At 33.9% G+C, this 23,908-nt stretch overlaps 1 protein-coding gene across 5 annotated transcripts in view; it reads left to right on the forward strand.

The window, feature by feature from the left end:
• LOC149784853 (uncharacterized) overlaps positions 1 to 23,908 on the forward strand; it is a 404,070-nt gene that overhangs the window by 240,138 nt on the left and 140,024 nt on the right. For all 5 annotated transcript variants that reach the window (XM_089978427.1, XM_089978423.1, XM_089978426.1 and 2 more), the window contains exons 16-20: positions 2,864 to 2,967; positions 6,827 to 6,938; positions 10,903 to 11,042; positions 11,913 to 11,999; positions 15,750 to 15,947. In XM_089978427.1, coding sequence (XP_089834553.1) covers positions 2,864 to 2,967; positions 6,827 to 6,938; positions 10,903 to 11,042; positions 11,913 to 11,999; positions 15,750 to 15,947 — 641 coding nt within the window. The remainder of the gene's footprint in view (positions 1 to 2,863; positions 2,968 to 6,826; positions 6,939 to 10,902; positions 11,043 to 11,912; positions 12,000 to 15,749; positions 15,948 to 23,908) is intronic.

Raw genomic sequence — 23,908 nt, forward strand, 5'->3', positions numbered from 1 at the left:
TCATCTGTCCATAAATAACTAGACAGTGTTTAGCTACAAATCATGTCTATAAATAGCTAGACAGTGTTTTGCTACAAATCACCTGTCCATAAATAGCTAGAGCGTTTTGCTACAAATCATCTGTCCATAAATAGCTAGACAGTGTTTTGCTACAAATCATCTGTCCATAAATAGCTAGACAGTATTTATCTACAAATCATCTGTCCGTAAATAGCTAGACAGAGTTTAGCTACAAATCAATCTGTCCATAAATAGCTAGACAGTATTTAGCTACAAATCATCTGCCCATAAATAGCTAGACAGTGTTTAGCTACAAATCATCTGTCCATAGTTAGACAGTGTTTAGCTACAAATCATCTGTCCATAAATAGTTAGTTTTTTGCTACAAATCATCTGTCCATAAATAGCTAGACAGTGTTCAGCTACAAATCATGTGTCCATAAATAGCTAGACAGTATTTAGCTACAAATCATCTGTCCATAAATAGCTAGACAGTTTTTATCTTCAAATCATCTGTCCATAAATAGCTAGACAGTGTTTAGCTACAAATCATCTGTCCATAAATAACTAGACAGGGTTTAGCTTAAATCATCTATCCATAAATAGCTAGACAGAGTATTTAGCTACAAATCATCTGTCTGTATACAGATATCTAGATGGAGCATTTAAATACAAAAGTTTAGAAATTTCAATGAAATAAAAAGAATTCAAAACCATTTAGAAAGACACTTAAGATATATTGAGGTGAAAAACTCAGTCATGAATGAAGAAAAAAAATGTAAATCAGGATTGTTTGGTCACAGTAAAATACAAGATTAAGGCTTCATGAGATTTCACAGATCTAATGAGAATTTCACAATTTACTTACAGACAATAGAAATTGCTATTTAAGAGAGATAATTTTGTCAGAAAGTGAAAATGTGTGCACCAGAGGTGTTCCTGCCAAATATGATGAAATTAAAGGGCAATAACTCGATAAAATTTGACCAGAAAAGATTAAAAATCAGAATTGATTGAGGTGATTTAAGTATAAATCTTGATATCAGTTTTGGTTTCAATGTATGCTATCTTTTCCTTGAATAAAAGTGAGTGTGTGTGTGTGTGATTTAGATTTTTAACTTTGCTTTAATAATTTTCCAGTCATATGTTTCCAGTGTGGCAGTTTAAAGTGATGTCTAGCACTGGGGCATCATGCCGCAGACATGTAGCGTAATGTCCCACCAAGTCACATTATCCTGACACCAAGCCAACCAGTCCTAACACTTACCTCTTAATGCTGAGCGCCTAGCAGATGCTCTAACCAGTAGGCCACCAGCGTGGTAAAATAGAAGTGAATGCAAAGTTCAAACTTGAACAAGTCCATAACTATAAAATTTTGCTTGAAAAGATTAAAATTCAAACGAGCTGTGTGTTCTTAAAATAAAGTTTTGATGTATGAATTCCTTCAAAAGTTACTGAGTGGAACTAAAGGGCAGAGTTCCAGGTCAGACAGGGTTATAACTTCATGCAATCATTAACAATCAAACTTGATAATACCTCATGTCAAATTTTATTTCATTGCAAAAATCTAATTCAAAAGTTAATGAGTGGAATTGAAGTCAAACAGGGCCATAACTCTCTATAGTTTTGCTAGAAGAAGGTAAAAACTGTACTTGACCTCAGTCTTCTTTATGTAAAGCTTGATTTCAAGCCATAAAGTCCATAAAATGCTCTTGTGTGAAAAGAAAAGTGAAAGTCCAAGTCAAATAGGGGCCATAACTCTTAAATATTTTTCAAAACTAGCGTAAATTGATCCTAATTTAAGCCCTAATATAATGCATATTACCAAATTTTATTTCAATCTATGAAATTCATCAAAATTTCTTGTCTTGGAGAAAAATTGAAGGCAAAGTTTTAAATCAAGCAGCAGGCCACAACTCCTTTAAAATTTGACGGAAGATTTTGAAAATTGAACTTGACTTCAGGCTTTTTAATCTCAGCATCATACCAAATTACCTTTTGATCCAACAAAGTCCTTCAGAAGTTATTCAGTGGAAACAAAATTTGTGATATGACAGGATAGTACAGGATGGGACACTGCGATATGATGGGAACATTGGTAACACTATACAACTCCATAATAGATATGGCATGGGCACACAATACTCATTTTCATGCTTATTGTCCAAAGAATGCTTGTTGAATATTTTTGGTATTTACATTAGGCTGGGATAGGGGTTATTGTAACAAGGATACGATTATAACAATTTCTTCTGGTCCATGAATTTCATCAGTATTGTTTTGCCTTCAGCATTGGATTTTCATGACATATAGGTTCACAACAAGACATTAAAGATCACAAGTGAATTTTTAATCAGAAGGTTCAAGGTCAAGGTCAACATGAGTCAGATGTCACATTCATTGGAAAATATAATGTATATTTCAGACTTAGAATCTTTGTGGCACTTGTAATAGTGAGTTGTCTGATGCATGTATCATAGTTTCTTGCATGAATTCATGCTTGTGTTGTGCATGTTTGATACTATATTTGATATTTATTCCTATTTTGATTACTACCAATTTTGATTATCTTTTAGGTTTAGTTATGTCTGTTGGTCAAATTGATTCATCTGACATTGTCAGAGTGTGTGTGTATGTGTGTGTGTGTGTGTGTGTGTGTGTATGTACATATATATATATATATATATATATATATATATATATATATATATATATATATATATATATATATAGTTCAATTGAGATACAGATTTAATCAAAAATGATAAATGTATTACATTTCTTTCATGAATATTTATTTCTTTGTAATAATTCAGCAACAGGTGTTGAACAATGTTTACGTGTGCAAATCTCTGTCCTGCAGGTGCCCATGCTATGCAAAGTGTGGGAGAATGGCTAGAAAGCATTGGTCTAGAAAAGTATGAAAACTTTCTAGTGGCAAATGGCTTTGATGATACGGATTTCTTGGTAAGTTTTTTCCATTGGCCTCAGTATAATTAAGTAGGATGTTTTAATAATTAGTAAAGTAAACAATTTAATTATATTTATATATACTTAAAATACTGTAAATCTCCAAGATAGTACCATACTGAATACTCTATCAGTAGTCTGTATCCAATTGCAAAGTCAGATGTTTTATTTTGTCTTGATGCTTTTAATGTTTCTCCTCAGTACTTTCAGTACTTTGATCCTTATACTCCTGTTTCTTACTTGGTACTTTCAAAACATTACTTTTTTGAATTCTCATTATATTTGATACAATAATTTCCATAAATGTATTACAGCAAATATTCATTTGATTACTCAAAAGCTGTTGAATTGGATAAATTATCCAATCTGAACAAGCACGTTGACGAGGTTAATATTCAAGTATTGTATATCTCCAATGCTGAGAGTGTATTGATAATTATGCTAAGGGTGTAAAGCTGTTACCTCACAGCAATCCAACATTGAAATCACATTTTGCAGTTATATATTTGAATGTATTAAACTTGAAGAGATAATCCATTTAGTTGACCAGGCAAAATCATCAGTCCCAAGTTTCTCACACATGCCCATTGTAAGTCATTGTATTGTATTAGGTTTATTTATTTATGTATTCTGGGTAAGATTTAGTTAGTATACAATCTAAATATTTTTGCTCAATATTGTTATTATTATTATTATTATTATTATTATTATGTTCAATAGTCAGTCATACAGGGTACCTGGATCCATGCTTACTATCGCCAGTCACAAAGATGATAGTAACTTTGTATTCCTTGCATTGTTTGATTCAGTTCACTTTTGTTTTCAGACAATTTCATCCCCTTATCCCATTTAATTTCAAACTAGTTGATATATTCATACTTTCTTACTTGATGGGATATGTAAATTGTCTTGTGGTAAATACCATTTATTTTTCTTTAACCATGTTCATGTGTATTCACTACTAAAAGTCAAACAGTATACATTTTTTTTATCTACTGTAATGATTTACCTTTACCTTTATCTACTGTAATGATTTACCTTTAACTTTACCTACTGTAATGATTTACCTTTATCTACTGTAATGATTTACTTTTATCTAGTGTAATGATTTACCTTTACCTTTATCTAGTGTAATGATTTATCTTTACCTTTACCTACTGTAATGATTTACCTTTATCTACTGTAATGATTTACCTTTATCTACTGTAATGATTTACCTTTACCTTTATCTACTGTAATGATTTACCTTTACCTTTATCTACTGCAATGATTTACCTTTAAAGATCATTATAGTATATTTAATTGTGAAAAATCTATCTGTTTGGATTTTGCCTGCCACCCTGGCTGAGTTTTTAAACTCTCAAAAACAAGAATATCTAGACCATTTTTATTATTATTGGTATTCCTCCTGAACAGAAAGTCAGATGGACATGGTATTTTGACCAGAATTCATCTTATGATGTCTAGTTGGTCCTAAATGAAAACGGAACTGATCTGATGACCAGTATGACTGCCACAGTGGCCATCTTGAAAATTGTTTTGGCTACTTGTGAAATCATGGATGACATGTAACAAGCTGCAGATGAATGATGATAAAACTGAGGCCAATCTGATCACAACACAAAGACTTTCTCATTCACATCCTTTTCTTCAAACAATAAATATCAGCAACACCAACATTAAATTCACACAATCATTACAAAACCTATGTGTTACTCTGGACAGTACTCTCATATTGCACCAGCATGTCATGAACATATGCAAGGCTGCATATCTTGAGCTGAGACGCATCAGCTCAATTCGCAAATATCTTTCAGTTGATGCCACTAAAACACTTGTGTGTTCATTAGTACTTTCAAGACTGGACTATTGTAACTCAATTCTGTCTGGTTCATCTCAATATCTACTCCAGAAACTTCAAAAAGTTAAAAACACAGCTGCTCGGATAATACTTAGAGTACCACGATCAGAGCACACATCCCAGCTGCTCTGTACCCTACACTGGCTATCCATTCAATCCAGAATCAAACACAAAATTTGTTCTCTGTGCTACATTTCACTGATGGACTCCAGTCCAACATACCTATCCGACCTCACCCATGTGTACACACCAGCAAGATACTTACACTCCTCTTCTGACAATCGTATACTCATTATTCCCACTATGAAAACAAAGTCATATGGACAGCATTCTTTTGCATACCAGGGCCCAGCAATGTGGAATGAATTGCCCACTGAACTTAGACACCAAGACACAGTGATTACATTCAAGAGTGCTCTCAAAACTCACTTATTTCGACTGCAAGAACAAACTTAAAGAACTAATAATGTTTCCTACCTTAAATATTCTCAGCATGTTTTTTATGTTTTCTAATTTCATGGTGTTTGTTTTTGTAATCATATTATTACATATGTTTTTTATCTTTTAAAAGACTTCCTGTGATGTCTTGTTGGTCCTAATTGAAAATCATGCGAATATGATATACATCATGAAAATCTTCTCCTGAATAAAAGTAATATTGCCATGGGGATTTCATAGAAGACTTCTTTGGATGTATAGTTGGTCCAAAATGAAAATGGTTCCAGTCTGATATCCAATATGGCCACCATGGTGGCCATCTTGAAAATATTTTAATAACTTCTCCCAAATGGATTATCTTATCAACCTGGGATTTTACTCGACAACTTCTTACGATGCCTAGTTGGACCTAATGGTGCCATTCAATATGACGCATAACCCCTAAGCCTAGCTTTCAGTCAGTGAGGTGATAACAAAGGCAGTTTTGAAACTCATAAATTGTCTTTTTAATTTAATAATTTTTAATTGTATGACACTTGCTCGCAGTCCACTTCAAACATATATAGCTCAAAAACATTAGGGCAAAGTTTTAGCAGTTTAAGTCCACTAGTGTTTATACTCCAGTTCCTAAAATTAAGATACCGTAATAGATGTAGAAGTTAATAATAGGGTATCTAGACAGTTCATGAGTGATAAAATGAGCCTCTTGTTTGTGAACATATGATCTCGTTCATTTTGTTTTGTGTTGACTACAGTATTAGCTACTATTTACATACAGAACCTAAATGCCTTAATAATTTGGAGCAGTATAATTTATGCCCCCAAAAAGTTCAGATTTTATGCATTTTTCTGCTTATTGTTTAAGAAATACAGATTTGTCGATAATTATGAATACTGGTAGCTTCTGATAATTTGTACACCAAAAGTTTTATCAAATCTGGTATCTTTTGGACTTGTACAGAGTAGTTATTTCTTATCAAAAGTTGTCTAACTTCAGGATGAGCTGGAAATTAATCATGATATTTGTATATAAACAATGGAGGATCTAAAAATAAATAATGAAAAGTCTGTAGAAAATGATGGATAATATGGTTAACTATTTAGGGTGCCAATATAATGGATAATATGGTTGACTATTTAGGGTGCCAATATAATGGATAATATGCTTGACTATTGCAGGGTGCCAATATAATGGATAATATGGTTGACTATTGCAGGGTGCCAATATAATGGATAATATGGTTGACTATTGCAGGGTGCCAATATAATGGATAATATGGTTGACTGTTTAGGGTGCCAATATAATGGATAATATGGTTGACTATTTAGGGTGCCAATATAATGGATAATATGGTTGACTATTGCAGGGTGCCAATATAATGGATAATATGGTTGACTATTGCAGGGTGCCAATATAATGGATAATATGGTTGACTATTGCAGGGTGCCAATATAATGGATAATATGGTTGACTATTGCAGGGTGCCAATATAATGGATAATATGCTTGACTATTGCAGGGTGCCAATATAATGGATAATATGGTTGACTATTGCAGGGTGCCAATATAATGGAAGACCAGGATTTAGAGCAGATTGGAGTGTTAAGTTACGAGGACAGGAGGAAAATACTCGAAGCTGCCAAATCTTCACCAAAACTTACACCAATAGGTAATTGATTTAGTCAGTGCCTGGACCACAGTATAGAAAAAAAATGGTGGTGTCTCACAGTCAAGTCCCAATGTAGACTGCATTCCCATATTATAGGTCATGTACCTCCTTAAATTGGTTATTCAGTCACACCTGTTAAAATTGACACTTTTACTCAACAGTCACCTGTTGACAATGGTGACTCTGATTTCCCCACTGGCAAAGAGCCTAAATAAATGTCCTGTATGTAATGGTCACCTGCCTTCTGCAGTCATTGTAACCAAACAATGGTTTCTCTCTGCCTTAAGCAACAACTGGGGTGTATCTGCAGTCACTGTAACCAAACAGTAGTTTCTCTCTGCAACTACTGGGGTGTATCTGCAGTCACTGTAACCAAACAATGGTTTCTCCCTGCAACAACTGGGGTGTATCTGCAGTCACTGTAACCAAACAATGGTTTCTCCCTGCAACAACTGGGGTGTATCTGCAGTCATTGTAACCATACAATGGTTTCTCCCTGCAACAACTGGGGTGTATCTGCAATGTTAATTTTCCCTTCAGGAAGAAGGTATTGTCTAGATAAGATACAAATTTTAATGCCAATGTGTCAAAAAACAAAAGTGAGGCAGTTTTTATCATTAGGTACAGGGTTGAACCAATTTGTTTGCTGGATGGTTGGAAAAGTTGTTGTGCTATTACAGCAGAAATGTGCCATGTGACAGGTCTAGTTCAATAGCTTGATCTATTTGTCTTTGAATTAAAGTTACCTCAAAGAAAATATTCCCTTTAAGAAGAGATACAAGTTACATTCCTTTTCAGTAGGGTCAGGGGTCATTCAGTACTTAAAACTTTTCTGTAAAGTCAGGCAAAGTTTCAGTTCATGAGTCACGAAGAATAGCTATATACGGCTTCTTTTGATTTCCTATTCATCACAGGCTTCTCATTACAGGCAGACTGTCTTTGATCACAATGAGGTGAGCATCCAGGTAAAGCTGTTTTTAAGTGAAACTTAACACAATGAAAGTATGTCTAGGTAAAGCTGTTTTTAAGTGAAACTTAACACAATGAAAGTATGTCCAGGTAAAGCTGTTTTTAAGTGAAACTTAACACAATGAAAGTATGTCTTTTGTTTTACAGTAATATGTAAGCTGTGTGTCAGTACTGAAATTATTGTTTGTCATGGTGCATAAAACTAAAATAAGTAATTATTTAAGTCTGTGATGACTTAATTGATAGAGTGGTTTAAAGTAAATTAAATAGTGTACATAAAACAATATTGATTGTGTAATAATAATAAGAATAATGATAATAATAGTGATAATAATATTTGGGCTATGGTATTTTGTTCAAAAACAAAAATTTTAAAAGGTGAAACTGTGCATAGGTCACCATGTATACAAAGCCAAATCTGCCTTTTCGGATGGGTGGCCACTGTTGACAGATTTGACTGTATTTTGTTTTGTCATTTCACCCAGTTTTTATTGCACTCCATCCGTTCATGCATTTTTCCATATGTCACTTGTTAGCTTTTAATGGAATGTCATGAAACGTTGAAAATTTATGTTTATCACAATATGATGCTTGTATTGAAAAATCACTTTGCTCCCACAATTTTTTTGTAAGAGTTACTGCCCTTTTGTAGCTTAATGCAATGTATGACACAATGGGGGTGCTTTACAAATATTATGAACTTTAGAGAGAGTGACAGTTGTAAGGTGAATTGGATTGCATTTGCAACATGTGCAATGGAGAAAATGTTGGCATACCTCTAGTTACTTTCATGTACTGTGGCTAAAATTTCTTTGGACATTGTACTCATGGATATTGTACATGATCTAAGCACAGTTAATCAATATGACTGCTCCATTGTGGTTAAAAAAATCAACCTGAATTAGTCTAAAGTGCACTTACTTTAGCAGTTATTAAATTAGAGAAATTTTTTTGGCCAAATTAGACAATACCAGCTTCTGAAAGTGCAATCAGTGAATTACAAAATATATAAAATATAACAAAAGTTATTGGCTCTTTTTTTGGAATTTACCCTGAAGTCCAGGAAATGAAAATGACCAAGCAGAACTAGCAGTTTTTCTGGTAGATGTACATCTGAAGTTGGGCCAAGCTGTATACTCAATAACCCAAATTACACCCATTACTCATACACCAAAATAAAGGGAATTAAAAGTTCTTTTAACAACACCTAAGATATACATGGTATTGTTAATATAACCAGTATAACCAGTGAGGCAAACCAGGGAAATTCTTTTTTCTTAATAATCTAACCCTATGCAAAATAAAAAACTGCAGGTGGAACCAATCTTGTTATCACAACTAGTCATGCAGTTTTTGATCAATTAATATGAACATGGATAAATATTATGGTTGTCACCTGAAGATGGATGTGCATATCAATTAGGCTTAGTTAATCGTAAATGAAAATGGTGCTTTTCAGATATCTAGTATGGCCACCACAGCAGCCATCTTGAAAATCGTGTTATTGCTGCTTATTCTGAATTAATTAGTCACATCAACATGGGCTTTTCACAAAAAGTTGTTTCATGTTGTTTAGTTAGTCCTAAAAAAAACCCAGTAGTAATCCGATATCCAATATGGCCACTGTGTCACCATCTTGAAAATCTTCTGATAGGAAAGTTATATCACCATGGTGTTCTGGCAAAAATACCATATCACTGTAACTTTCATATCAAATGAAGTCTATACTTCTTACCATGTATGTTGGTTCTAAATTGAAATGGTTCTGCTTGGATATTCAATATATCCACCACTGTGGCCATCTTGAAAGTCATCACTGCTTCTGAATAGTTGGTCATATCAACATAAGCTATTAACTCAAAGACTTTTTATGATGTCTTATTAGTCCTGAATGAAAAATGTGCTGATCTGACATCCAATATGGCTACCATGCCAACCTTCTTAAAAATCTTGTTTTGGTTATTCTTCCAAAGCAAAACCTCATATCAACATTGGGTTTTTTTTATTGTAAGACTTCTTTTGATGTCTACTTGGTCCTAAATGAAAATGGTGCCCCTCTGACATCCAGTATGGACTACCAAACTTGGCCATCTTCAAAATCTTGTTATCACTACTCAGAATGGAAGGTCGTATTAACATAGGTATTAATTCAAGGATTTTTTATGATGTGGATCCTAATAGTGGAGACCTTGACATCCAATATGGCCACCACAGAATCCACGCTCGAAAATCTTGTTAATGCTACTCATCCTAAACAGAAAGTTGTACAAGCATGGGATTTTCACTGAAGAGTTGTTATGGTATCTAGTTGGTCTTAAGTAAACGTGTTTGATTGGAAAGTCAGTATGGTTGCCACTGTGACAATCTTGAAAATATTCTACTTCTAGATTGAAAGTCATGTTACCATTCTGTTTTGACCAGAAAACTTATGATGTCTTCTTGTTCCTAAATGAAAATGGTGCCAGTCTGACATCAATATGGCCAGCCACTATGACAGCCAGATAGAAATCTTGTTATTGCTACTCACCCTGAATTGAAGGTCCTGTCAACCTCAAATGGACAAAACACCACTGACAGGAAAGAATTTCCAGAAATTCTGGATAAGACCGTATCTTCTTTTTAACTGCTGATTGTTGAAACTCTAATATTCTTGAATGATAAGATTTTAAGACATCCACTGTGGCCATAATTTTGGATGTAAGATTGGTACCATTTTTGTTCAAAACAAACTAGACACTATTAGAAGACTTTTGGTAAAAACCTGATGTTAATATAACCATTCATTGCGGAGATTCCTGCAGTATCTTGAAACCTCAGTGTTGCTGTTTTAGGCAAATTGGTGTCCAGGCTGTGTACTAAAATTACAGGCAAATTGGTATCCAGGCCGTGTACTCAAATTACATGCAAATTTGTATCCAGGCTGTGTACTAAAATTACATGCAAATTTGTATCAAGGCTGTGTACTAAAATTACAGGTAATTTCTTCACTTTACAGATTTTGCCAATCCCCCTTCATCAGTAGAGGAGTGGTTGTCTTCCATACATCTGCTTGACTACTGTGATAAATTCCGTTCCCATAACTATGACACCATGGACAAAGTGAAATGTATATTGTGGGAATTAGAATTAAGGACAGTGAGTACTGTATTTCCATTAGTCATCAATATAATTAGTGTGAATTTTTGTGGAAAGAGGTATTACCTAACAGTCTGCAAATATTACAGTATATATTCAGTTATAAGTCCAGCTTCATTCAAGATGGACCCTGATCTACTGAGCATGATGCACTGGCAGTCATGGTATATAGTGTTTGTTTTTATTGAATACTCCCAATGTTACATTAACCCGTAGCTGCTGGCCCATTATGTAATTGAAGATCTGGGTCTTTATTGTTTGCCGTTGGACTCGACTTGTAAGCAATTATATATGGTAGTCTATATATATGTTATATTGTAAAACTTTCCATGTCCAATGTTATACAAGATCAAATATCATATAGGAATCCAATATACTTGTACATATCCATCTCATTTCAGGCATAATTTATAGAGCTTGGCAACAAAATAATACATTGTAGTTTCTGGTGTAACTAGGTAGCCATGTGAATTAATTTGAAATTATAGAAAAACTTGTTGAGAAGCTACTTATTGCCATGGTTATGACCCATTTTCATTTGTTTTACTTGAACAAATTCTGAGGACATAAAGACAGACTGCATACTTTAAATTAAATTTGTATCAAATATATTGGTTTAAATCTTAAAATAATAACGAAAGTTCACTATTTTTTAATCAAATATTTATATTATTCAAAATCCAATAAATTTTTATATAAAAACCACTCAAATGAATCTCGATTATTCCATAGGGACACGTTAATTAAAGTCCTCACCAATATGACCCAAGGGAAATAAGCTGTAGTTCCTTTTAAAAGTCTTGCCAGTGCTTGTTACCTCCCTTTGATCATAAATTGTGTTATTTTTTTGCATCCCTATTCTTATTACAGGTTTTAGATATAACAATGTTAGGACACAGAAAGAGAATACTAGCATCTTTAGGAAACAGACAGCCTCCTGATAGACATGGAACACTGGTAAGTAAATCAGACAATAATAAATATACTTACCTATAGACCTTTGCTTTTTACAGAAAATTTGATTCATGCAATGTTTGTTTTCTTATAAGTGTGACATGTAAAATTTTGTATTAAATATAGGGGTATGTATGTTTTATAGGACACACAAAACACTGTAAATTATTATTTTTTATGTTTCCATGCTACTATTCACATATGTAAACGCATATTTTGTATGTACCGTGTTTGTTTCATTATGTTATTTACTATACAATACTTGTATCAACATTTTCATTTTAATTGTAATAATTTTAAAATGTTAAATTAAATAATTACATGCCACAAAGTGAAGTGTCCATCATTGTTTTCTACTCTTGCTTGTTTCCTTGTTAATATATTTCTTCCATTTTGCATTTTTATGCAAGTCCAAATAATCCACATTTGTATTTACAGTATATTTTGTGTCTGGCTGTATACACTCAAGTATTTGGTACAATACAAACTTTGATTTGATTTATATTTGCCTTTTTCATAAACCCGGTTTATATACCCAGTAATATTTCCTAAGTTATCTGCCAGTGCCAAGCCCTTGGCTTGTAGCATTCACTTTTTTTTCCTGGTTGATAAATCTATGAATTTGTTTTCCTGGTTGATAAATCTACGAATTTGTTTTCCTGGTTGATACTTGGTCCATGCATATGCACCTGATTTGTTGATCCAGATGGATTTAGACAGTGGCATTTATAGGAAACTGATTCATAAAAGTGTAAACTTCACTTTCGGTGTTTATTTTATAAGACATTTTGAACATAGGAGTCAGATTATTTTGGACTTCTGTTTTTATCCCAGTATTTGACCTATAATAGAATTCATGGATTTATCATATAAATAAATTGAAATGTCAATCATTTTAGATTTCTATGGATTTTTTTACATGAAGATGTACAAAATTTAAGTTGTCAGTATATTTGTAACACCTTCCACTCAGCAATATAATTGTATTTATTTTACACTGGTCTTGTATTTATTTTCCCCATCTGACTTTACATCTGTCCATTCATCCAGTTTCACTTACTTATTTTTCCAAAGTGCGGCTCCAATTCACTAACAAGTAACCACTTACAGATGGAATTGAGGGTCAGAGAATTTGCTTTTGGTAGCCCTAGTTGAGTCGATTTACAAATGAAAATATGTTTTAACAGAGGTAGTTCAAAAGAAAAAAATTCAAATTAATTATAACAAGTTATTGCACTGTTCTATTTTGTTTTATGTTTTATTATTTGACTTGCAATTTGTGCATGTAAAACTGTGCTTTTGAACTTACTTTCGTGTTTATAATGAAACAATGTTCAGAAGCAGTTTTGTAAGCAAAATTGCCAGTCAAATAGTAAAACATAAAACAAAATTGAAGAGTGCAATTTATATATATAATACACTAAAAAGAATTACAGATATGTGTCAAATACTTTGTGCTTTTGGAGTAAATTACTTTTCACAGCTGCACGTTGTTTAACTTTTTAAAGAATAATAATAATAATAATAGAAATAAAAATAGATTGTCATGTACATAATAAAGTGGCATCGTTATCTAACACAAAATGCAAATTTTTTCATCTTTATCTAAATTTGTATCTCATATAATGTCTAGCCTGTATATGGCAGGATATAGGTGCCACGTGTTTGTTGGTTTTGGTAGTGTTAGTGTTGCCATCAGTGCTAAAAATATTGGATAAAGTTTCCTGAAAGTCATGCATATTGTACATTATTTGCTATATTCATCCGTGGAATAATATTCATCATGCATGAAGTTTGTATCGAAGATAAAACTAACATTTTCTACCATTAGTGGCACCATTAAATTATGATTCTGTATTCAGGTTTTGTGATTTATTAGTAAGTGCCAAAGTCTGTACCCTGATATCGGACCTGCCATTCCTTATGATTTTATTGTAAGATTTACTAAAATAACCCTTATGTTGCAAACTTATGGAATAATAGCAGACAAATATTTAAATACAATCATTGCAATAAAATCCAGCTGCTGCCTTGGCACGGTTTGATCTGGATCTGGATTTTAGACTCGGTGGAGTTTGCCAGAGAACTAGACTAACTTTACAGGGGTTGCCACAGATGTTTTCATCTACCATTGTTCATGTAAACCACCTGCATGATTAAGCTTTTGCATTGTCTGGTAATGGCTTCCAACAAAGGAAATCACATTGAAAACCTCTTAAAATGTCCATACATTTAGCACAGAAGTATAAAAAAACAATATTCAGATATTTGACTGTGCTCGAACAAAAGTAGAAAAGTGACAATTGCATCTATTAGACATACTATTGTGTCAGTTTGAATGTTGCTTACAGCAAGAGAAAGATTGCCATTACTATATAAAAGAAAAACCAAACCCGTATCTTAGGAGTAGTTGAGGAAGTCACTGACCTCCATGGGGGTTTTTAATGCCAGTGAGGAAGTCCCTGACCTCCATTGGGGGGGGTTTAATGCCAGTTTCAGAACTGAGTTGTAGATTATTAAGACCAACGTTTAATTTACAATCTTTTTTTTCAAATGCATATTGTCCAGGTCGACAATATCTGTATGTGATATGTCTTTAACATGGACTGAAAAGTGGTCTAATTTATGACACACTGTTGACTTTTTAGGGCTGGCAGCTTGGCAGGTCTAATTTATGACACACTTTTTAGGGCTGGCAGCTTGGCAGGTCTAATATATGACACACTTTTTAGGGCTGGCAGCTTGGCAGGTCTAATTTATGACACTTTTTAGGGCTGGCAGCTTGGCAGGTCTAATTTATGACACACTTTTTAGGGCTGGCAGAGGGTTCGATCCCCGGCCGAGTCATACCAGAGACTTGCAAAAATGGTACTAATAGCTGCCTCGCTTGGCGTTCAGCATTAAGAGGTTAGTGTTAGGACCGGTCAGCCTGGTGTCAGGATAATGTGACTGGGTGGGACATCATGCTGCATGTCTGTGACATGATGCTTCAGTGCTAGACATCACTATAAACTGCCACAATGCAGACATCATAGCGATATGACTGAAAAATTGTTAAAACTACGTTAAAAATCAAAATTACATCACATCACATCACATCAGAGCTGGCAGCTTGGCAAGTCTGCAGGTCTATTTATTTAGAAAGCTACATCATCATAGCTACATTCACATCAGCATTCCACAAAACCTTTATTTCAGATTTAATTATTAAAATCAAAAGATGAATAATGGTAGAATTAATTTCCAAAATTTTCAAATGTTAGTTTTCAATTATTCCAAAGTTAATTCCGTTGAATCTATAGCAAGCGTTGCTTTAAAAAAATGTTACATAAGCCACATTGTCAAAATATGTTTAATTTGGAATTACTGACAGCTAGTCATTCATTTATTCGTATTCCACTTTGAAACTTTCCCTCCGCTTGCTTTATCAATTCAGATATGCAATAAAACACAAGACGTAGAACATAGCTATAGAAGTCAATGGCAGATGGTGAACCGGTCCTGGTGGAAGCCCACAGCATCATTAGTGTAATGATAAAAAAAAACCTGATAAGAAGTATAACCTAAAATATTACTTATGCTGTAATTATTTTTTGTTACCCTCATCAATTTATATCATCACAATTCTGATAATTTTGGGCTTCCTCCAGCATTGGCTATTTAAATTAGTATATCAGATCTGTAGAAGCTGAAAACAGGGTCATTTTTTAAAACAATAAGAATGATTGAATGTAAATTATTATTACTTGACAGAAAAAGAAGAACCTGAACATTCTGGCAGAAGCGAATGGTGATACTGGTGGCAAGGATAAGTTACAAGACATAAGTCTCTTTAAGGACTATACAAAGGTCAAGCCACACTCTTCTTCAGAGGATGACAAAGATACATCACCACGTGGTGTGTTGATGAGCCAAAGCAGTAGTGAGGAGGAAGAGGTCTTCAGAAAGGAGGTATTGGATAATTTTTACCTCACCTTGCTTTAAGGCTGGGTAAGCCTGTGGCACAGACATGTGACTGTAATTTATCCATCAGTCGGTATTTGCATGTTACCACTCTGGAGGCAGTGTTTTCAATCCAGTTTTGATTAATCTTTGAATATAGGTTTATATCCTCAGTATCAAAGGTGAGTTCAGCAAGATCTGTGCATATTAATGAGATCTGTGCATATTAATGAGGTGATCATGCGTCTGATTACCATTCTAAAGGACATATTTCGGATCTCATTTTGATCAAAGTTGGAACACAGGTCTTTGTGATAAGCTTTTGCAGAAGTTCATTAAGGAATCAGGTCCACAAATGTTGCTGAGGTGGTTGACTGAGTTTGTTACCAATCTGGAAGCCACACATCAGATAGGATCTTGATAAAATTTGGAACATGTGCTTCTACCAGCTACATCTTGGACAAGTTCAATAATGAGCAAAGTCCACAAATATTAACAGGTTTATCTTGCTTCAGATGGGATGAGTTCGTTACCACTCTAGTTGATATTTGTGATTACGTTTTGATCAAACTTAAATGATGTGCATATGCAATCAAGATTTAGACAAGTTCATTAATATAAGCAATGCATATTAGTGATGAAGTGCAATGCATATTAATGATGAAGTGCAATGCATATTAGTGATGAAGTGCAATGCATATTAGTGATGAAGTGCAATGCATATTAATGATGAAGTGCAATGCATATTAGTGATGAAGTGCAATGCATATTAATGATGAAGTGCAATGCATATTAGTGATGAAGTGCAGTGCATATTAGTGATGAAGTGCAATGCATATTAATGATGAAGTGCAATGCATATTAATAATGAAGTGCAATGCATATTAATGATGAAGTGCAATGCATATTAATAATGAAGTGCAATGCATATTAATGATGAAGTGCAATGCATATTAATGATGAAGTGCAATGCATATTAATGATGAAGTGCATATTAATGATGAAGTGCAATGCATATTAATGATGAAGTGCAATGCATATTAGTGAAGTGCAATGCATATTAATGATGAAGTGCAATGCATATTAATGATGAAGTGCAATGCATATTAATGATGAAGTGCAATGCATATAAATGAGTTGTGTAGCCTGTTACCATTCCAAAAGCCATATTTCTAATTCAATTTCGATCCGACTTGGAAAACAGGCCTACATCATGAAGCTCTTTTGAATGAGTACAATAATGAGAGATCTACCCATGATAATGAAGTGATTGGCCAAACTTTTTACCAGTGTAAAGACCATATTTCCAATAATGAGATTGGCCAAACTTTCTACCAGTGGAAAGGCCATATTTCCAATGAATTGATTGGCCAAACTTTTTACCATTGTAAAGGCCATATTTCCAATAGTGAGATTGGCTAAATTTTGTACCAGTGTAAAGGCCATATTTCCAATAATGAGACTGGCCAAACTTTTTACCAGTGTAAAGGCCATATATCCAGTGAAGTGACTGGCCAAACTTTTTACCAGTGGAAAGGCCATATTTCCAATGAAGTGAATGGCCAAACTGTTTACTATTGTAAAGGCCATATTTCTAATAATGAGATTGGCCAAACTTTTTACCAATGTAAAGACCATATTTCCAATGACATGATTGGCTAAATTTTGTACCAGTGTAAAGGCCATATTTCCAATGAAGTGATTGGCTAAATTTTGTACCATTGTAAAGGCCATATTTCCAATAAAGTGATTGGCCAAACTTTTTACCAGTGGAAGGCCATATTTCCTATGAAGTGATTGGCCAAAGTTTTTACCAGTGGAAGGCCATATTTACTATGAAGTGATTGGCCAAACTTTTTACGAGTGGAAAGGCCATATTTCCTATGAAGTGATTGGCCAAACTTTTTACCAGTGGAAGGCCATATTTCCTATGAAGTGATTGGCCAAACTTTTTACGAGTGGAAAGGCCATATTTCCTATGAAGTGATTGGCCAAACTTTTTACCAGTGGAAGGCCATATTTCCTATGAAGTGATTGGCCAAACTTTTTACAAGTGGAAAGGCCATATTTCCTATGAAGTGATTGGCCAAACTTTTTACGAGTGGAAAGGCCATATTTCCTATGAAGTGATTGGCCAAACTTTTTACCAGTGGAGAGGCCATATTTCCTATGAAGTAATTGGCCAAACTTTTTACGAGTGGAAAGGCCATATTTCCTATGAAGTGATTGGCCAAACTTTTTACAAGTGGAAAGGCCATATTTCCTATGAAGTGATTGGCCAAACTTTTTACGAGTGGAAAGGCCATATTTCCTATGAAGTGATTGGCCAAACTTTTTACCAGTGGAGAGGCCATATTTCCTATGAAGTAATTGGCCAAACTTTTTACGAGTGGAAAGGCCATATTTCCTATGAAGTGATTGGCCAAACTTTTTACAAGTGGAAAGGCCATATTTCCTATGAAGTGATTGGCCAAACTTTTTACGAGTGGAAAGGCCATATTTCCTATGAAGTGATTGGCCAAACTTTTTACCAGTGGAGAGGCCATATTTCCTATGAAGTAATTGGCCAAACTTTTTACGAGTGGAAAGGCCATATTTCCTATGAAGTGATTGGCCAAACTTTTTACCAGTGGAAGGCTATATTTCCTATGAAGTGATTGGCCAAACTTTGTATCAGTGTAAAGGCCATATTTCCAATAAAGTGATTAGCTAAACTTTGTATCAGTGTAAAGGCCATATTTCCAATAAAGTGATTGGCTAAACTTTGTATCAGTGTAAAGGCCATATTTCCAATAAAGTGAATGGCCAAACTTTTTACCAGTGGAAAGGCCATATTTCCAATGAAGTGAATGGCCAAACTTTTTACCAGTGTAAAGGCCTTATTTCCAATAATGAGATTGGCCAAACTTTTTACCAGTGTAAAGGCCATATATCCAATGAAGTGATTGGCCAAACTTTTTACCAGTGGAAAGATAGGCCATATTTCCAATAAAGTGAATGGCCAAACTTTTTAACAGTGTACAGGCCATATTTCTAATAATGAGATTGGCCAAACTTTTTACCAATGTAAAGACCATATTTCCAATGGCCAAATTTTTTACCAGTGTAAAGGCCATATTTCCAATGAAGTGAATGGTCAAACTTTTTACCACTGTAAAGGCCATATTCCTAATAATGAGATTGGCCAAATTTTTTACCAGTGGAAAGGCCATATTTCCAATGAAGTGATTGGCTAAACTTTTTATCAGTGTAAAGGCCATATTTCCCATAAAGTGATTGGCTAAACTTTGTATCAGTGTAAAGGCCATATTTCCAATAAAGTGATTGGACATACTTTTTACCAATGTAAAGACCATATTTCCAATGGCCAAATTTGTTACCAGTGTAAAGGCTGTATTTCCAATGAAGTGATTGGCCAGACCTTTTACCAGTGTAGAGGCCATATTTCCAATAAGAGCGCAATCATATTTGCTGGCAGATTTTTTTTTAAAACTTTTTTTTTGATTTATTTAATTCTGCAGACAAATGCCCATCAATAGAAAGGATAAAAATGAAAGTAAGTTGTAACAGCACATGGTATGGCAAATTTATGTCTACATTATGCATTTATGCATGGACAGATGACAGCAAATAAAAACTTGTGTGTTTATCCATTCAGAAATTTTAAAGTATTTCTTTCAGAAAGTTATTAAAAATTTCAATATTTGTAGTCAAAATCATTATTTTGTATTTTTATGAAGAGTGAAATTTCTTTGTGCTGTATTTTAAAAGCTGTTTTTTTAAAGTTTATTCCAATTTAAGTCCAGGTTATTGGACTTAATAAATAAGGTCAGTCACAGTCACTGTGTTATAGAGGTGGATACGATGAAAATTTTTGTACGTGATATTTTTTAACATACTGTAATATGCACTATGTAATACCATCACTAAATTAAGGACCAACAATTCAACATTCTTGGGCAAGGGCCTGACATTTTTGTTTAAAATCTGTCTGTCAGTATATTACTCTGAGTGTTAGCGAAGTAGCACCATATTATATTCATGATAGACAGGTTATCTCCCTGCTTATTCTTGGGCTGAAAGGTCATACTTGCTGGCGACAAAATTAACATTTTGGGTTTCACATATGTCCACTTTCCAGACATTTCCCACACCAGCTTTTTACTGACTTATTACAGTTGAAGAATGGCAAGTCCCTATTGCAGCTGAGATCAATAGACCAAAGGTCAAGGTTACTTGACTGAAATTGGAAAATTATGTTAATTAGGCATTTATAATAATGGGTCGGTCAGGGGATCAACCATTCATCTGATGGCTTTTGTTTTGTCAGATGATTACTTATTTCATTTTTACATTACATCTTTCATAAAAGCTAACTGCTAGAAAAAAATGTTATGTCTGAATTTTGTGCAACATTTTATGCTCTTTTCCAATATTGTAGCATTAGCAAGAGTCAGTGACACATGGTTGACAGGATTACTGTTATTGAGTCAGTGACACGTGGTTGACAGTATTACTGTTATTGAGTCAGTGACACATGGTTGACAATATTACAAGCATTAGCAAGAGTCAGTGACACATGGTTGACAGTATTACTGTTATTGAGTCAGTGACACATGGTTGACAATATTACTGTTGTTGAGTCAGTGGTACATGGTTGACAATATTACTGTTGTTGAGTCAGTGGTACATGGTTGACAATATTGCAAGCATTAACAAGAGTCAGTGGCACATGTTTGATAACATTGCATGTATTGACAGAGTCAGTGACACATGGTTGTTAATATTGTAAGCATTGACATAGTCAGTGACACATGGTTGTTGATATTGTAAGCATTGACATAGTCAGTGACACATGGTTGTTTGTATTGCAAGCATTGATCGAGACAGTGGCACATGGTTGGTAATATTGCAGGCGTTGACAGAGTCAGTGGCACGTGGTTGTTGTAGGGTTCAATGCCATTTTTCAGCACAATATAGGCTATACATGGCAGCCAGTATAAATGGTGGAGGAAGAACCCAGGAAAACCCCAGAAAGAACCACCAACCTACCAGAAGCTACTGGCAAGCTTTCTCACATACCCGCATTGGCCGAACCCGAGGCTCAGACCCATGTAGACAGAAGTGAGATGGTAGCAATCCATAACAGTAAGCGCTTTAGACCACTTAGCCACTTGAGGCCCCACAATTGTTTTAAACAACCCAATTTGCACACCTGAGTTTGTGACATTACAAGTAGTAATCCTAGTTGGCTAGGAAAATGGCTTATTGGTGCGACAGTCAGCAATAATATCAATAAAGTATTTTTTACTACCTCTGACACCTACTTTAAATTTCATTAAAATGTTTTGCTTATGTTTATGTTTAACACTGACTTTCAAGAATTATCATAAAAAGGACACTGAGTTTTTTTAATCATTTTCTTTACAAAAGTGACATTTAAGCCTTTTGAAAAATAGCCAAGGACCAAATAAAGATTAAATTGTCTTTATGTAAATTAACAATTTGGAATAAAAAAATAATTTCTAAGGAATTTTGTATATTCAATGCAAGTGTGTATATGTGTCATAAATATTACACAAAGCCATCTACTATGGAGTATTCAAGAGCCCCAGTTGTAACCCAACAATTGATCAAGAGTGGAAGTTTCATATTTTATGATAATTTCAAATTCCATGTGGGGAAGTTAGCATTTATGTTATACAAAGCCAACTGATTTGGAACATCCTATTTAACAGCCCCAGTTGTAGTCCAGTAATCAGCAGTGGAAGTTTGATAACTGTTCAATAATTGTCCATAGATACTGAGTTAAATTTATTGAAAAAGTGAATAATAATGTGAGAAAATAGTTATTTCTGGGGAGGGGACACTATGCTGCCAGTCCAACGCTGCCACTATTAATCTGTGCAACAATATACCAATATATCGCAGTTTGCTTTTCTGACAAACCACAGCAAAGTTTTCTGTTATTTCTCTCTTGCTCTTATCCATCCAATCTGTGTATACTGCACATTTTTCCAATTTAATTCAAGAACCATATTTTCTTATTACCCTACACTTAGCATGAGATTGCAAGAGAATGTGAGATGCATAGTACCATTATTCTGGCAAAGTTTAATTTGGGGGTCGGTAAATAAAGGCATGGGGATATTTTTCCAGTTATAAATAATAATTTCTAAACTTCACTTTGCCACAGATATCTATGTCCTGTCCTAATGACACTAATTGAACAGTAGACAAGGGTCAATGTTCATTAATATATAAATAATTTAATTTTGTATCCAATGCCCAGAATGTACAACAAAGCATGCAACATCTTCTGTTATGTTTGATATTTGAGCTTCAGATAATAGAAAGATAGCAAAACATTTAAACAAACAGTGGCTGCATCTGATGTTTTCTATGTGAAATATATGGTCGATCAGATTAGAGTGCTTACGCCATATTAATTCCTTTTCTTGTCTCCAAATATCAATTAATCTTGACTCATTTTTCAGATTAGTCAACAGGTGTGTAGACCTGAAGTTTAATTTTCAAAATTTTTTTCTTCAAAATTAGACTTTGAAATTATTCCCAAGAAAAGAGCCAAAAAAGCATTGTGGGAATTTTAAAACACAGACAGACTAAAAATGGCAGTGATATTTGTATTTGTTGATAATTTGACTGCTTTCAGATGTTTGCTGACCATTTCAATTTTTTGTTAATTTCTGTGTTCATTTGACTACCGTTTAAAGTCTTACAAGGTAACATCACTTAGATATGTTGTAGTTTTCAAGTAGTAAATGTTAAAGTGATTATTTTATTGTAAGTAGTAAATGTTAAAGTGATTATTTTATTGTAAGTAGTAAATGTTAAAGTGATTATTTTATTGTGAGTAGTAAATGTTAAAGTGATTATTTTATTGTTTTCATTAATTGTCAGTGTATTGTAATACATATTGCAGTATCGGTTTGATGAATCAAAATATTTGGCACTGAGTTTTAGGCATATTGTTGCACCACTGTTTCTGCTGTCGTATGTCATTTGCAATTCTTCAGTCTCTCTCTCTCTTTCTGTGGAATATGAGGATTTGGTAAATTATATTCTGAGTTGACTTTTACCTGATAATAATATTGACAGCTTCTGATACACTACTTTTGTGATGCTGAGACCTTACTCTCACTTGTTTAGTCCTCAACTTCGAACCTTCTCTTTTGATGTTTGTTCCCTCCTTGTCTTTGCTATTCTTATGATTTAATTTTAAATCTTTTCCCATTCATGGTTAATTTAAAATAATGAAATTCACTTTTCTATGTAACTCAGTATCCTTCAGCGCATTTTTCAGTGATCGCTCACAGCATACTGTCAATCTCTTCTTGTTGTGACTAAAGCCGTTGATTTTTTTAAAAAAATCTATCAGCATATTAATATATATGCAGATGAGAACATCATCAACAATAATAGAACTATAATATCGATGTATCTGCTTCAGACGTACATGCTTGCAGAGAGAACGGCATTTAAACAAGGGCATGCTAATGAGGAGAACCACAATTTAGGATGAGAATTAGATTACAGATGCTTTTTTAAATAGCATCTGTATGTGAAGTGTTCTCATTAAGTACATGGTATTGTTTATATATTGTTACGTGTTTAGGCTCGAATAAACAGTAACACAATAAAGAGTGAAAACAACAAGCTTTGGAAAATATAACAAATAATTTATTTCCTGTGAAAAATACTGTAAAAATGAAAATACATGAGAACTTACGGTTTCCAGAATCAAATCCAAAATAATACAAGAATAATCCATGAATACAATTTTTGCAGTCCTGATATTGAAATGTTCTAATGATTTCAAGTTTGAGTCCCGATGAAGAATCCAAGATGGAAGGAGATGACGTATGCTGTAGCCTGTACTGTGTTGATGTCTACAGTTCCTCATACAAACACAATAATTTATCCTCCGGTCTTGGAAATCCAAACAGAAT

Source organism: Sinohyriopsis cumingii, chromosome 13 (assembly GCF_028554795.1).
Source record: "Sinohyriopsis cumingii isolate HCF-2022 chromosome 13, ASM2855479v2, whole genome shotgun sequence".
Lineage (NCBI taxonomy): Eukaryota > Metazoa > Mollusca > Bivalvia > Unionida > Unionidae > Sinohyriopsis > Sinohyriopsis cumingii.